Source organism: Sebastes umbrosus, chromosome 21 (genome assembly GCF_015220745.1).
Source record: "Sebastes umbrosus isolate fSebUmb1 chromosome 21, fSebUmb1.pri, whole genome shotgun sequence".
Taxonomy (NCBI): domain Eukaryota; kingdom Metazoa; phylum Chordata; class Actinopteri; order Perciformes; family Sebastidae; genus Sebastes; species Sebastes umbrosus.
Window position 1 is genome coordinate 681,224 of NC_051289.1, and position 15,825 is coordinate 697,048.

Sequence of the window (15,825 nt, forward strand, 5' to 3'; positions counted from 1 at the left end):
TTTGGGTTTAGTCTCCGTGTGATGTCTCCGTGTGATGTCTCTGGGTTTAGTCCCTGTGTGATGTCTCTGTGTGATGTCTCTGTGTGATGTCTCTGGGTTTAGTCCCTGTGTGATGTCTCTGTGTGATGTCTCTGTGTGATGTCTCTGGGTTTAGTCCCTGTGTGATGTCTCTGTGTGATGTCTCCGTGTGATGTCTCTGGGTTTAGTCCCCGTGTGATGTCTCCGTGTGATGTCTCTGGGTTTAGTCTCCGTGTGATGTCTCTGGGTTTAGTCCCCGTGTGATGTCTCTGGGTTTAGTCCCTGTGTGATGTCTCTGGGTTTAGTCTCCGTGTGATGTCTCTGGATTTAGTCCCCGTGTGATGTCTCTGGGTTTAGTCCCTGTGTGATGTCTCTGGGTTTAGTCTCCGTGTGATGTCTCTGGATTTAGTCCCCGTGTGATGTCTCTGGGTTTAGTCCCTGTGTGATGTCTCTGTGTGATGTCTCTGGGTTTAGTCCCTGTGTGATGTCTCTGGATTTAGTCCCCGTGTGATGTCTCTGGGTTTAGTCCCTGTGTGATGTCTCTGTGTGATGTCTCTGGGTTTAGTCCCTGTGTGATGTCTCTGTGTGATGTCTCCGTGTGATGTCTCTGGGTTTAGTCCCCGTGTGATGTCTCCGTGTGATGTCTCTGGGTTTAGTCTCCGTGTGATGTCTCTGGGTTTAGTCCCCGTGTGATGCCTCCGTGTGATGTCTCTGGGTTTAGTCTCCGTGTGATGTCTCCGTGTGATGTCTCTGGGTTTAGTCCCCGTGTGATGTCTCTGTGATGTCTCTGGGTTTAGTCCCCGTGTGATGTCTCCGTGTGATGTCTCTGGGTTTAGTCCCCGTGTGATGTCTCTGTGACGTCTCTGGGTTTAGTCCCCGTGTGATGTCTCCGTGTGATGTCTCTGGGTTTAGTCCCCGTGTGATGTCTCCGTGTGATGTCTCTGGGTTTAGTCCCCGTGTGATGTCTCTGTAATGTCTCTGGGTTTAGTCCCCGTGTGATGTCTCCGTGTGATGTCTCTGGGTTTAGTCCCCGTGTGATGTCTCTGTGATGTCTCTGGGTTTAGTCCCCGTGTGATGTCTCCGTGTGATGTCTCTGGGTTTAGTCCCCGTGTGATGTCTCTGTAATGTCTCTGGGTTTAGTCCCCGTGTGATGTCTCCGTGTGATGTCTCTGGGTTTAGTCCCCGTGTGATGTCTCTGTGATGTCTCTGGGTTTAGTCCCCGTGTGATGTCTCCGTGTGATGTCTCTGGGTTTAGTCCCCGTGTGATGTCTCCGTGTGATGTCTCTGGGTTTAGTCCCCGTGTGATGTCTCCGTGTGATGTCTCTGGGTTTAGTCCCCGTGTGATGTCTCCGTGATGTCTCTGGGTTTAGTCTCCGTGTGATGTCTCTGGGTTTAGTCTCTGTGTGATGTCTCTGGGTTTAGTCTCCGTGTGATGTCTCTGGGTTTAGTCTCCGTGTGATGTCTCTGGGTTTAGTCTCTGTGTGATGTCTCCGGGTGATGTCTCTGGGTTTAGTCTCTGTGTGATGTCTCTGGGTTTAGTCCCCGTGTGATGTCTCCGTGATGTCTCTGGGTTTAGTCTCCGTGTGATGTCTCTGGGTTTAGTCTCTGTGTGATGTCTCTGGGTTTAGTCTCCGTGTGATGTCTCTGGGTTTAGTCTCTGTGTGATGTCTCTGGGTTTAGTCTCCGTGTGATGTCTCTGGGTTTAGTCTCCGTGTGATGTCTCTGGGTTTAGTCTCTGTGTGATGTCTCCGTGTGATGTCTCTGGGTTTAGTCTCTGTGTGATGTCTCTGGGTTTAGTCTCTGTGTGATGTCTCCGTGTGATGTCTCTGGGTTTAGTCTCTGTGTGATGTCTCTGGGTTTAGTCTCTGTGTGATGTCTCTGGGTTTAGTCTCCGTGTGATGTCTCTGGGTTTAGTCTCCGTGTGATGTCTCCGTGTGATGTCTCTGGGTTTAGTCTCCGTGTGATGTCTCTGGGTTTAGTCTCCGTGTGATGTCTCTGGGTTTAGTCTCCGTGTGATGTCTCCGTGTGATGTCTCTGGGTTTAGTCTCCGTGTGATGTCTCTGGGTTTAGTCTCTGTGTGATGTCTCCGTGTGATGTCTCTGGGTTTAGTCTCCGTGTGATGTCTCCGTGTGATGTCTCTGGGTTTAGTCTCCGTGTGATGTCTCTGGGTTTAGTCTCCGTGTGATGTCTCCGTGTGATGTCTCCATGATGTCTTTGTGATGTCTCTGAGCTCCTTACTGACGGATGTTTGTGTTGGAATGTGTGCAGACGGAGGATTAGCGGGGTAATCCCTGACCAGGACAACGCTAATCCTCCACCTCGTCCCTCACACGTCTCTGGACACGCTGCTCTGGATCCATGTGTGTGTGTTTGTTACTGAGACAGACAGATCCTGATGTCTTATCATTTACACAAAGACAAAGAAAAGACGTCTTTACATTAAATTAAAGGATAAGAGGATAACTCAACAGTCTGTCAGTTAGGAAACAAGAAATGATACCAGATATTACTCATTTGTCTCACTAAAGTCATCTCATCGTCATGGTGACGTCGGTGTCTTTGGGAGGATTTTGCAGAGGTTTGTTTGGAATAAACATTTCAGTAGAAAACTCAAGACGAACATTTAGTCGGTCGGTCCTCCATCGAAATATGTCAACGATTATGAGATGGATGGAGACGGCCAGAAACCAAGATGGAGACAGAAAAAACTTGAGGCTTAAAAACAGCAGTCCACAAACCAACGGGTGACATCACCGTGACATCACGATGACGTCACGGTGACGTCACGGTGATGTCACGGCGACTACGTCTCCTTCTTATACACAGTGTCATTATGTTCCAGTGGGGAGCGGCCGGCGGGTCAAGTGAGACACCTAGCAGTAACTCGGTATCCCGGTCCGGTCCGCCGGCTCCACCCGACAGATGACCCTGATTCATTTGATCTGAACGCGTCGTTGTGCGTCGTCACTCATTTAAGGAATAAACTGTCTTCGTATAGACGACGCAGTAGTGGTTGCTGGTCCTGTTGGGAACTGGTCTGTAGCTTTACTGACTCCAGTCTGTGACTCTGCTCCTCCGTACAGTGCCTGGAGTTCGGCGAGGGCTCGGTGACGGGGGACATGTGCGAGGACCTGTGTGTGCTCGGCCTGGTCGAGTACAAGCGCTGCCTCTACTACGAGAACGGGAAGAAGGTGATCGAGGCGCGCTGGAGAGGAAACCCCGTCATCCTCAAGTCCAAGCTGGAGAACTTCTCCTCGTACGAGCCGCTGGGAATACTGGACTACCAGGTGACGTCTCCTCTTACTGATCCGGGGACGCTCGGCTCAGATCCCAAGTACTCTAAGTAGTGATTCACAGTGATTCTCTCCGACAGGACACGGCAGAGGAGCTCTCGCCGCTGGACGTGGTTTTCTACGCTACTCTGGAAGTAAGTCAGACCGGCGCTAATAAAGCAGCACGTTCTCACTCCCGACTCGTCACATACCGCCGCTCAGTCAGCGCCCCTCGGCATCGGAGACCAACGCACAACCTATCCCTCTAGTGTTACTGTTGGACGGACCGGGGACGGCGTGTCAATATACGCTTCTTACATGTATAGTGTCCTTTCAAAATAAACGATACTAACGACTCACGTGACTCACAGAACTGACGATACTAACGAATTATGTGACTAGTAACTCTCACGGTATTAACACTACGTCACTGCTCCGACCGTTGAATAACGGCGTGGGTGGGTTTACATTGGAGTTAGTTGAAAGCCCGGTTCGTCACATACTGTCGCTAAAGGTTGCCTCCGTGCGTCGGTCTCTGATGCCGAGGGGCGCTGACCAGACGGCGGTATTTGAGGAGATGGTAGTGAGAACAGGTTGGATTATATCTGCTGAGTGTAAAGAAACAAAATCACAACTTCCCTTTTCGTCTGATCTCAGGTGCGAAACTCTCTGGGGCTGGCTGAGGAGGACGAGGACGAAGAGGGAGGAGGAGGAGGAGGAGGAGGAGGAGGCAGTAACAGCTCTCTGGCCAGGCTTTGGGGGAAGAAGCTGAAGAACAGAGATAAGAGTTACTCCAGAGCAGAGCTGGCCTCGCTCTGGTCTCTGCTGCAGCAGGAGGAGTACACCTTCCTCAGGTACAACAACAGGACTCACATACAGTAGAACTATATATATAGAACTATATATATAGAACTACACCACAGACATCCTCCAAGGACCAAACAACTATCACATGTCAGTTTTCAACACGGCAGAACATGATGAAATATTGTTTCTATAGTATAAATACAGCAGATGTGTACAAATACATCAAAGATCCAGTTTCAGTGTGAAGTCAAATAATTCTTCTTTATTCTTTATTCTTTGTAGAAATTCCCTTATTTATTTAATTTTCTGTTTAATTTAAATTTTTTTGTTTAATTTTATTTATTTGTGTATTTATTTTGATTAATTTATAAATGAATTCATTTATTTCTGCATGGAATTTTAATTTATTTATTTTTGCTTATATTTTTATTTATTCATTTATTTTTGCATTTTTTAATCGATTAAAATATTTAATCTTGATTAATCGCTAATTAATCACACATTTTTTATCTGTTCTAAATGAACCTTAAAGGGAGATATGTCAAGTATTTAATCCTCTTATCAACATGGGAGTGGACAAATATGCTGCTTTATGCAAATGTATGTATATATTATGTATATTTTATTATTGTAAATCACTTAACATAAAACAGTGATGATTAATTGAACTATTTCAATCAGTTGAAACGTACTGATCAACGATTCCCTAAAAGCCATCAGACATGTTTCTGCCATCGTCTAACAGGAAGTAAACTGAAGTCTGACCAGATCAGTTGGTGTTTTGGTGCATAACGGTCAAAATAAACAGAGTAAGAGTCCTGCAGAACGATCAGAAGTATTAAACAGACGTGTGTAAAATAAAGATTGCGTACTGATTCGTGCTCTGCTGCACCTTCATCTCCAGAGTCCTGCAGGACCTCAGCACCCACGTGGCCAAGGTATTGGGCTCCTGCGGTCATTTCTACGCCGTGGAGTACCTCTCCGCCGGCCACGCCTGGGACCAGAACATCTTCTCCCTGGAGGAGGTGGCCGTCTCGGGGCTGCAGGGTCAGGACCGAGCCGGAGCCCGGGGGAGGTGGACCGCCAGGGAGATGGTGCATCGCATCGCGCTGAGCTTCCTGGACATGGTGTGGCACTTTGACAACGACTTCACCCACAAGCTGCACCTGTGTGACATCAAACCGGAGAACTTCGCCATCAGGAAGGACCTGACGGTGAGTCTTCATCTATAAAATGTCTGCACATCCTGCAGGTTGTTGAAACGTAAAGACAGAATCGTGAATGTCACATAATCCACCGGAAAAAAAGCTCTGAGACCCGACCCGCTATCCTGACTGATTTGACTGTCTCTCAAAGGCTGTAGCGGGTTCAGTTTTAAAGCCAGAGTGACATTCCAGACATCATAGTAAACTATAAAACCTGATGAATCCATCGGTACCAACCATGTCAGACTAGCTGGTCAGGAAGGAGGTTAAATAACGCTACGAACGTGTGCTAAATATTGGCGAGGAAAAACTGTCATGGCCATTTTCAAAGGGGTCCTTTGGCCTCTGACCTCCAGATATAGGAACGTGTGAGGGTTTTCGTCCGAAAAAATGTCCAATAAAAAGTCTGAAAATTTACGAAAAAAGTTCGAAAAGTGTTCAAAATCTTTTTTTAGAAAAAAAGTCCGAAAAAAAGTCAGAAAATTGTAAAAAAAAAAAAAAAAAAAAAAGAAAAAGTCAGAAAATTGTCCAAAAAAGAAGTCGGAAGCATTCCCGAAAAAAGTCAGAAAGTTACTGAAAAATGTCAGTCTGAAAAAATTCAGAATACTGTAAAAAAAAGTCAGAAAAGAAGTCGGAAAATTGTCAAAAAACATTTAAAAAAAAGTCCAATAAAGTTTGAAAAATGTCCAATTTTTTTTTTTTTTTTTTTTTTTTAAGTCTGAAAATTAATCTGAAAAAAGTCCGAAAAAAAGGCAGAACAAAAGTCTGATACTGGTATCATAGTAAATTATAAAACCTGATGAATCCATCGGTACCAACCATGTCAGACTAGCTGGTCATGAAGGAGGTTAAATAACGCTACGAACTGTCAACTGTCATGTCCATGTTCAAAGGGGTCCCTTGACCTCTGACCTCCAGATCAGTGAATGTAAATGGGTTCTATGGGTACCCACGAGTCTCCCCTTTACAGACATGCCCACTTTATGATCATCACATGCAGTTTGGGGCAAGTCATAGTCAAGTCAGCACACTGACACACTGACAGCTGTTGTTGCCTGTTGGGCTGCAGTTTGCCATGTTAAGGTCTCTCAGCTCATTGGCTCCTACTGAAGACGTAAATCTTTAAAAACACACATATACAGTAGCTTCATGTTTAAACCAGTGTTCGCTGTAGTTTCTATCAAACAAACAGGAGGAAGTAGTTAATTTGTTTGGGACTATTTCCAGCAGCGTAGTTATTCAGCATAAAAGAAACGAGGAAGCTGCTGCAGATAAACCTCTTGTTGTTTTCACGGTGAACATTATATAAACAACCTTTTACAGCGTTGGCATTATAAACCGTTCGTTGTTAAATCTGTTCCATGTCTGCTGCCGTGAGACCGGTAACGAGCCTCTCCGGCTCACCGGACGTCTGTTTGGAGCCTAAACGGCTGGTTGTGCTGTAACCGTGAGCCTGAAGTGTTGTAGATAAAGTAGTGATTGTTGGCCGGAGCCCAGCGCAGAGCTGACACGGAGCTGGATTAATGACTCCGTCTGCTGCATGAACCATAGAACCATCTGATAACGCTGAGAAAACAACCGCTGACAGCCGTTTGATTTCCTCACCGCTGCTCGTGACTCATTTATACTCTGAGGGAAGAACGTCCACTCTTCTTTATTTGTGAGCAAACTTCAACTCCTAATTTTAATATTACAGATGAGTATGATGGGATGGATATATCAGTCTGGTTAACAGTGATAGATGACGACGTTCAGCTACATGCAAACAAAACGCTGACCTTCTCTTTCAAACCCGTAATCCAGCGTCCAGCTCTCCTCTCTCTGAGAGCTTTCTCCTTTTTAAAAACATCCTTTCATCTCTTTCCTCTCAGCTCCCCGCTTTGCTTTCTTTCATTCTCTTTATGTTCATTACGTTCGAGAGCACGAAGGCCACTCACGCTCGCTCGGTGCTTTTCATTGTGAGTCGTTCTGCTCTGCCGACGGGTCGCGATCTCTCGGGACAACGAAGGCTCCATTTACGGCACAAAGCCGTGGAGAACTAAACGTCCCTGAGCAGCGTTGACAACTCTCCTCCGATGAAATCACTCGCTCCAAAACAGGAAGCCCCGTCTGAATTATGTCCAAAGACTCGTTCAGTCACCCCCAAACCGTCTGGGGGAAATGTGACTAAAATATATGTTTAGCGTGGTGGAGGTAAAGTTGTGACTTTATTCTCGTAATATTACGACGTTTTTCTGGATATCTCAGATGTGTTTCCCTCAATGTGGCCCTAATACTCCGTAGTACATTGTCTCTTTGGCCCTCACTGCATTAGACTTATATACTATATACTCAGACTATAAACTGTGTTACCTTCATCACAATGATCACATGTTTTGCGGCTCCAGACAGATTTGTTTTTGTCTAAAATGTCTCTTTTGATAGTAAAGGTCGCTGACCTCTGGTCCAGACAGAAAGAAGACGTGTTGTGGAAGTGAAATAGACCAAAACCTCTAAATGTTCCGACCTCCAAAACCACTGAAACCCCCAGAAAGTGTTTTTACTTCTATGTCAACATGTATTGTCGTCCTAAATGTCGGCGCTGTTTGTCACCGTGATGACATCATTTAAATTCTGAAATGAAAGCAGCAGGATGAACCTGAAGCCAGCGTTGTGTCTCGTGTCCCGCAGGTGGTGGCGATCGACGTGGACATGGCGTTCTTTGAGCCCAAGATGAGGGACATCCTGGACCAGAACTGCAGCAGCGACGACGACTGCAACTTCTTCGACTGCTCGTCCAGGTGTAACCTGAACAAACGCAGGTGCAGCGCCCGCCGCCGCAACAGCAACCTGCAGGTGAGATGGAGGTCAGGAGGTTCGACTAGAGCTGTCAAAGTTAACGCCATAATAACTAATAACTTATTAATAAGTCAAATATCTGTCATTGTTTTGTGATGATAATTGATTTACAATAATAAATATATACATATATTTGCATAAAGCAGCATATTAGTCCACTCCCATGTTGATAAGAGGATTAAATACTGGACTAATCTCCTTTAAGGTTCATTTAGAACAGATAAAAAATGTGCGGTTAATCCCGATTAACTATTTTAATTGATTTCACCATGTCAAGATGTCGTAGCAGAATACGTCACGATGGAGATCTCTAACTTATTGATGTTTGTTGTGATGCATTATTCTGGTATTGTTCTAAAATTACATCACAAAGACAAAAAATGTAAACTTGAAAACACAAAAAAATACGTCATAGTTTGTTTCAATAAAACTTTATAAAAAATAACATGAACGCTGTGAATCACAGCAAACTGAGTCTATACAGCTCTCATCACGAGGTTTGATTGTTTCATTTCTTTATTTTGATTTAAATATGAGTAAAACGTGTAGTTTTAGGAACCTGTATGGAGTATAAATTCTGTATTTTTAGACTATTTTGGGGCTAAATAAATTAATGAATAAATAATTCAGTTTTGCTTCAACATCATTTAATTAATTATTTTTAATTTAGATCTTTATGTTGAGAGATAAAATTGAGAGAAAATATAATATATATTTTTTAAATAAATATTTTTTTTCATAGTATAAAATACAAATAATTTTATAATTTTAGAGAAAATATTTTTATGTTTATGTTTTCATAAAAGAAGGAATTATAATTTCAGTTAAATTTAATTAATTTAAACTTCAATTGATCAGTTTTAATAATAAATGTATTTAGTTTAAATGACAGAAATGAATAAGAAAGTGTCTTTGAGAATTTAAAAAGACACAATCTAATTTTCTAAAAATAAAAGTTTGAGATTGAAAAACAAAAGAAAACAAAATCTGCAAAATTCAGATTTTAAAGAATTTATTTTTTCACTTTAGTTTGTTCTTTCTTTGCCGTTTGTCCCGTTTCCAGACGTCCAAACGCGTCTCTGTACGTCCACCGCCGGTCCGGTGTAACTCTGACCGCTCCTACTATCGCTCACCCGTGCTGGATACTTTACTCGACAGTTCTCGCCGCCGTGCGTCCGTCGCCGTCCGCCTCCGTCCTGAAGAAGGCGGCTGATAAATTACAGGGTCATCTGTTTCTCAAGAATTCTGGGTAATCCATCCTTCACAACGTTTAATTACACGTGTGCAGTGAAGCGGCGGGTGGAATGATAATTACTGATTTGAGGACGGGAGGCCGGAACAGCTCGGGTTTTTAAATCTGCCATGAAGAGATGTTTTACTACAAACCTGATTTCATTTATTCTTTTATTTATCCTTTTATTTATTCTTTTATTTGTTCTTTTATTTATTCTTTTCTTTATTCTGTTCAGATACTTTAATGTTTTATTATCTTATCTAACCTATATATATATATATATATATATATATGTGTTCTTTTGAAGGTTCAACATTCACAGAAAGAGAAAGATAACTCTTATTTATTTTCTTTTCTAAAAATCTGTAAAAGGTTTTATTGCTCTGGTTGGTATATTTAGAAAGAAGACAATATATATATTATGTTATTATTAATTCTATTTGTGTCGACACTTTATCCTCCTCGTCTTCGGTATATCTCAGTCTTGACTGACCAATAAAACATCGTGGAAATAATCATTAAAAAGCAAAAATAATTTGTTTAAGTTATAAAATCCTCATTTTAATCATAAAAAATACTTTATGAATAAATGGTAATAATCATCATTAACTTCAGTTAAAGCGTTTTATATAAATAAATATTGATAATTAATTTCAGTTCAAATTAATTAATGCTTTCTGCATTTTAATTCTTTAAATTCAAAAGAAAAAGTTAAACAGCAGCGACTTCATTAGAAATACACGGTTTCAGTCATCAGGAGGGAAAGCGTGCAGCAATTTAACTCTTTCTTTTGCATTATTTTATTTTATCTTCCACTAATAATATTTATTGTAATTATTTAAATACAAAACAACTATAAATCTGGAAAAAAAACAGTTAAATTGGACGGTTTGTTTCATCACAAATTCTACTTTTCTTTCACTGCAAAGACATTTTTATCATCGAAGATTAAATTAAAAGAAAGAATTTGTTGAAAAGTGTAAATTCATGATTTGGTTTTATATTTATGTTTGTGTCATCTAAAATATTTTAATCAGTGTTCTGATTATTTATTTTTAGTTACCTTATTATTACAATTATCATTTGGCACTTTGAGCAACACCTTCTGAAACTGTCGAGAGCTACATACAGTTACACACAACGTTTTACATATAATTATATTTATGTATATACAGTATATAACATTTTGCATTTTTGCTACTTTGCTTTACTCAAAGCACAAATTCAGATCTAATTGATTTTTAATATTTTTTTTAATTATTATTATTACTATCATAGTGCTACTAATTGGATATTTGTTGACTACATTTTAATAATTTTAAGATATATAATGTCTCATCAAATTGTAAAATAATTACAGACATTGTCGCGACTTTCAAATAATTCAAAATTATTACTCAGAATATTACTAATAATACTATTAACACTACTTAATATTGTGACTACTGATGTAATGTATCAGCATATTGCTAAATTATGGTATTATTATGAAGGAGTTTAAATAATAATATCAATTACAAATAATAATAATAATAATAATAATTATAATTATAAAATCAATTACCAATAATAATAATAACAATAAAAATAACAATTACTAATAATAATAATAATAATACAAAACAATAGTATAAATTACCAATAATAAAAACAATAATTATCAGTAAAATAATAATAATATAAATTACAGTAATAATAATAATAATAATAACAATAATAATAATAACAATAATAATAATAATAATAATAATAACAACAATAATAATAATAACAATAATAATAATAATAATAATAATAATAATAATAATAATAATAATAGTAATAATAATAATAATAATAATAATAATAATAATAATAATAATAATAATAGTAATAATAATAATAATAATAATAATAATGATAATGATAATGATGATAATAATAATAATAATGATAACCTGCAGTTGGCCTCCACATCGTCGGAAACATGAAGCCATTATTGAAGCGTCGGCCCGTCAGACTCGGCGGAAACGTCCGGGACACAAAAGCCAAGCGGGACATCACCGCCGCCGTCACCGTGACAACGCCCGGACGGACTCTCATCACCCCGCCGGCTCCGGTATCACATGACACATGATACGAGATACCTGCATTCATCAGAGGAGGAGAAGATGTGTGAATACGAGACGAGGCGACGACTGGATGTGATGATGCACAAAAAAAACACGGAACACGTCTGACGTTCGTACGCGAGGAGCCAGAACGAAAAACTCATTTTACATTTTACATAAATCAGACACAAAAAACGTCATCTGCAGTCGTCGCTTGTTTTAATGAAAAACAAGAAATTAGAAGCAATAAAATCTGAGATAAAACTCTGAAACATCAGGAGACACCAACATGAAGGAGAAGAAACTCAGGATGAAAGGAAGATTATACTTCTTCTATATTTTCTATTCTTTCCTGTCCTCCCTCCTCTCTTCTTCTCCTCCTTTTTGGACTCCAATCATCTCCTCTCTTCCTCTTCTCTCCTCTTCTTCTCTTCAGGTGATCTGTGAGAAGATCTTCAGGCCGTGGTTTTCTCCCACGCTGCTCGGGGCCAAAGCAGGTCTCCCTCTGCAGGTACCGTTCTGTGTTTTATTATATACTCTTATTATATTTACTTGTATATTTATATGCATTTATTTATGTTTACCTGTTTTTATTTAGATTTATCTCAAATTATTATGTTTGTATACTTTATTAATACGAGGGCTGTTAACGCGATAATCTTTTTAACGTTGATAATTTCTTTTACTTGTGATTTTTAGGTTGTAGCAGGTTCAGTTTTAAAGCTAGAGTGAAGATCCTTGTATCATCTGAAACTAGAGAACCTGATGAATCCATCGGTATCAACCATGTCAGACTAGCTGGTCATGAAAGAGGTTAAATAACGCTCCAAACTTACACTACATTTTGTTGAGGAAAAAGTCATTTTCAAACGCACTTTTTAACGCCACTAATTTCTTTAGCAAAATGTCCAGAGATTAGTCCAGTATTTAATCCTCTTATCAACATGGGAGTGGACTAATCTGCTGCTTTATGTAAATGTATGTATATATTTATTATTGTAAATCAATTAACAACACAAATCAATGACAGATATTGTCCAGAAACCCTCACAGGTACTGCATTTAGCATCAAACTGCATGTGATGATCATAAAGTGGGCATGTCTGTAAAGGGGAGACTCGTGGGTACCCATAGAACCCATTTACATTCACTGATCTGGAGGTCAGAGGTCAAGGGACCCCTTTGAACATGGACATGACAGTTGACAGTTTGGAGCGTTATTTAACCTCCTTCATGACCAGCTAGTCTGACCTGGTTGGTACCGATGGATTCATCAGGTTCTCTAGTTTCAGATGATATGAGTATCGGACTTTTTTTCTGACATTTTTCTGAATTATTTCTGACATCTTTTTCAAACACTTTTCGGACCTTTTTTAATTTTTTCTGCCTTTTTAGATTTTTTCTGACTTTTTTTTCAAACATTTTTCAGAATTTTTTTCGGGACATTTTTTTTTTCTCGGAAAAAAAGCCCTCACACGTTCACATATCTGGAGGTCAGAGGTCAAGGGACCCCTTTGAAAATGGCCATGACAGTTTTTCCTTGCCAAAATGTAGCGTAAGTTTGGAGCGTTATTTAACCTCCTTCATGACCAGCTAGTCTGACATGGTTGGTACCGATGGATTCATCAGGTTGTCTAGTTTACTATGATACCAGGATCTTCACTCTAGCTCTAAAACTGAGCCGCTACAACCTAAAAATCACAAATTGCGTTAAAGAAATTTTTGGCGTTAAAATGAATTTGCGTTATTACCACGGTAACTCTGACAGCTCTCGTGAATCGTCTTCTGTTGTGTTTTTGGACAGGTGGAGCTGCAGCGAGCGGTGCAGGAGTGTTCAGAAACAGACGGAGGTGTGGAGGAGAGGGAGGAGAGGGAGGAGAGGGAGGAGAGGGAGGAGAGGGAGGAGGATGGAGGTGGAGGAGGAGGAGAAGGCAGAGACGTCCATCAGCGCCTCCTCAGCATCCTGACCCGCCTCCTCCAGGAGGGGGGGGCCTCAGGTGAGGGAGGAGGGACCTGGGAGGAGAAAGGTCACGACCACACGGCCCTGAACTTCTGAGGAGGAGAAGTGACGACTGTCAGCGACCTATGAAGGGCCCTACAGAGGGGGGGGGACCTCGGAGGTTCATCCCTGAATCCAATGACTCTCATGGAGAGAACACAGATGTTCGTCTGCTGACGGAGAGAATGAATCCACTGGCTCATTTTCAGGTCCAGAGCCACAGTTTGAGCCACTAGCAGGACGTTTCAATCAGATCCAAGAGGGATCTGAATCCAGATGGAACGGGACACAGATTCAGGATTCTATCTGTTCAAACATGAAGTATAAATCAGGGCTGTCAAAGTTAACGGGATAATAACGTGTTATTAAACGCCACGGACTTCTTTAACGCATTAACACAACTTAATATTTACATTTCTTTCATATGAAACTATAGAACCTGATGAATCCATCGGTACCAACCATGTCAGACTAGCTGGTCATGACGGAGGTTAAATAACGCTCCAAAGTTGCGCTTAATTTTGGCGTGGAAAAATCGTCTTGTCCCTTTTCAAAGGGGTCCCTTGACCTCTGACCTCTGACCTCTATCTTAAGGTTGTTTCCGGTGTGTCCTGCACCGTCAGCTCTAGTCTGTCGGAGCTCGCCGGTGAGAGAAATCACTCTGATTGGCTGTTCAGCTCAAACCAATCAGTGCACGAGAAGAGAAACGGACGTGAGGAAAGCGAGATGACTCTTCTCGTTTTCCATCTTCATCTCATCTGATCATTCCAGATGTTCTCACAGTGACATGAACATCTGGAATGAAGCTAAGTGGTGATTGGGAGCGGTGTGGAAATGGTCGCCAGACGCCGCTTTGTTTCATGTACGCATCATAACTCGTATATCCACCGTCTTCCAGTTGTTGAATGATGAACACAGACTACCGCCGCCTGCTGGCGTGGAGAGTTATTGTGTTGATGTGAGGCGTCGCGACAGGCGTCCTTCATCGCCACTCGTTCTCTGACTGGCTCGGTGCGTCTGGGCCTTTAGACGTCAGTGTTCTTCCGGCCGCTTGACCTCAACTCCATCCGGCACCTTCGGGATGAACCGGACCACCGACTGAGAGCCGAGACATGACATCACCGCCGTCGGTGTTGGACCTCACCGATGCTCCTGAAACCAGCAGAGGGGACGCTCCGCTGCTCGCCGTCCAGGACCGCCGTTCATGACCAGACTGTTGGATGTTGTGATGGCTGAGAATCAGTCTGGACTTCATCAGGACATCCAGACGCTCAGCGATGTCCTCTTCTCATCAGAGGGACATGTCCTGTCTTCTTCTACGTGTCCAGTTAGTCTCAGTGAGATTTAAAACACAACATCTCTCTCGTTGGTAGAGAGACTGCACTGAGAAAACATCTGTGATACATGAATGTGAGCTGCAGACCAGATGTTACCGTTTAGTAAATCTATTAATCTCTAATTATATCAGTTAATAACTAAATGAACGCCTAAAGGCTGTTTCGGTGCAGTTTGAAAGCAGATAACTCATATTTTTAAAAACAAACTGTTGCGTACAACGTCCTCAAAGAAACATTCATCTTAACTCCATGATAAATCACGTAAAGCTTCACTCACCATTAGTTGAGTGAAGCTTTAACGAGCGCCGTCTGTCCTGCAGGGAGACAACAGAACATCTGTTAGCGTGTTTATGTTCATGTTGATAAGAGAACAAACGATTTAAACCATATTTGTTGTGTTCTGATAATAAAAATGTTCAAACATCTGGATCAATAATCTGAATGATGGTGGAACACGATGATGCTGATTACAAGGAGAGAGTTCATGAAGTTATCGTTTATATATTGAGCATGATGTTAAAGTGTTTTTAGGCAGTTCAGGCCAACATGGATCTGTCTTCTTCAGGGTCTTCTAAATGTCTTCTGTCCCTTCAGTAAGTATCTGAAGGAAAATATGGTTCTGTTAGGGCCGTCAAAGTTAACGCCATAATAACACGCAATTCTTTTTAACTCCGCTAATTCCTTTAACGCATTAAGGCAACTGATAGTTCGGAGGTTGTAGCGGCTCAGTTTTAAAGCTAGAGTGAAGATCCTGGTAAACTATAAAACCTGATGAATACCATCGGTACCAACCAGGTCACACTAGCTGGTCATGAAGGAGGTTAAATAACGCTCCAAACTTAGGCTAAATTTTGGCGAAGAAAAACTGGCATTTCCATTTTCAAAGAGGTCCCTTGACCTCTGACCTCCAGATATGTGAACATGTGAGGGTTTTTTGTCCGAAAAAATGTCAGACTGTCCAATAAAAAGTCTGAAAAACATCAGAAAAAAAGTCAGAAAAAATGTCAAAAAACGTCTAAAAAAAA

General features: G+C 41.2%; 2 protein-coding genes across 3 annotated transcripts in view; both read left to right on the forward strand.

The window, feature by feature from the left end:
* The window catches only part of dipk1c (divergent protein kinase domain 1C), a 44,275-nt gene extending 29,039 nt beyond the window's left edge, over window positions 1-15,236 (forward strand). For both annotated transcript variants that reach the window (XM_037757657.1, XM_037757658.1), the window contains exons 3-9: window positions 3,102-3,305; window positions 3,392-3,445; window positions 3,948-4,144; window positions 5,002-5,311; window positions 7,973-8,137; window positions 11,901-11,975; window positions 13,269-15,236. In XM_037757657.1, coding sequence (XP_037613585.1) covers window positions 3,102-3,305; window positions 3,392-3,445; window positions 3,948-4,144; window positions 5,002-5,311; window positions 7,973-8,137; window positions 11,901-11,975; window positions 13,269-13,520 — 1,257 coding nt within the window. In that variant the 3' untranslated portion in view covers window positions 13,521-15,236. The remainder of the gene's footprint in view (window positions 1-3,101; window positions 3,306-3,391; window positions 3,446-3,947; window positions 4,145-5,001; window positions 5,312-7,972; window positions 8,138-11,900; window positions 11,976-13,268) is intronic.
* Window positions 1-15,825, forward strand: part of LOC119480982 (NACHT, LRR and PYD domains-containing protein 12-like) — a 705,305-nt gene that overhangs the window by 291,614 nt on the left and 397,866 nt on the right. The gene's annotated exons all lie outside the window — the stretch shown is intronic.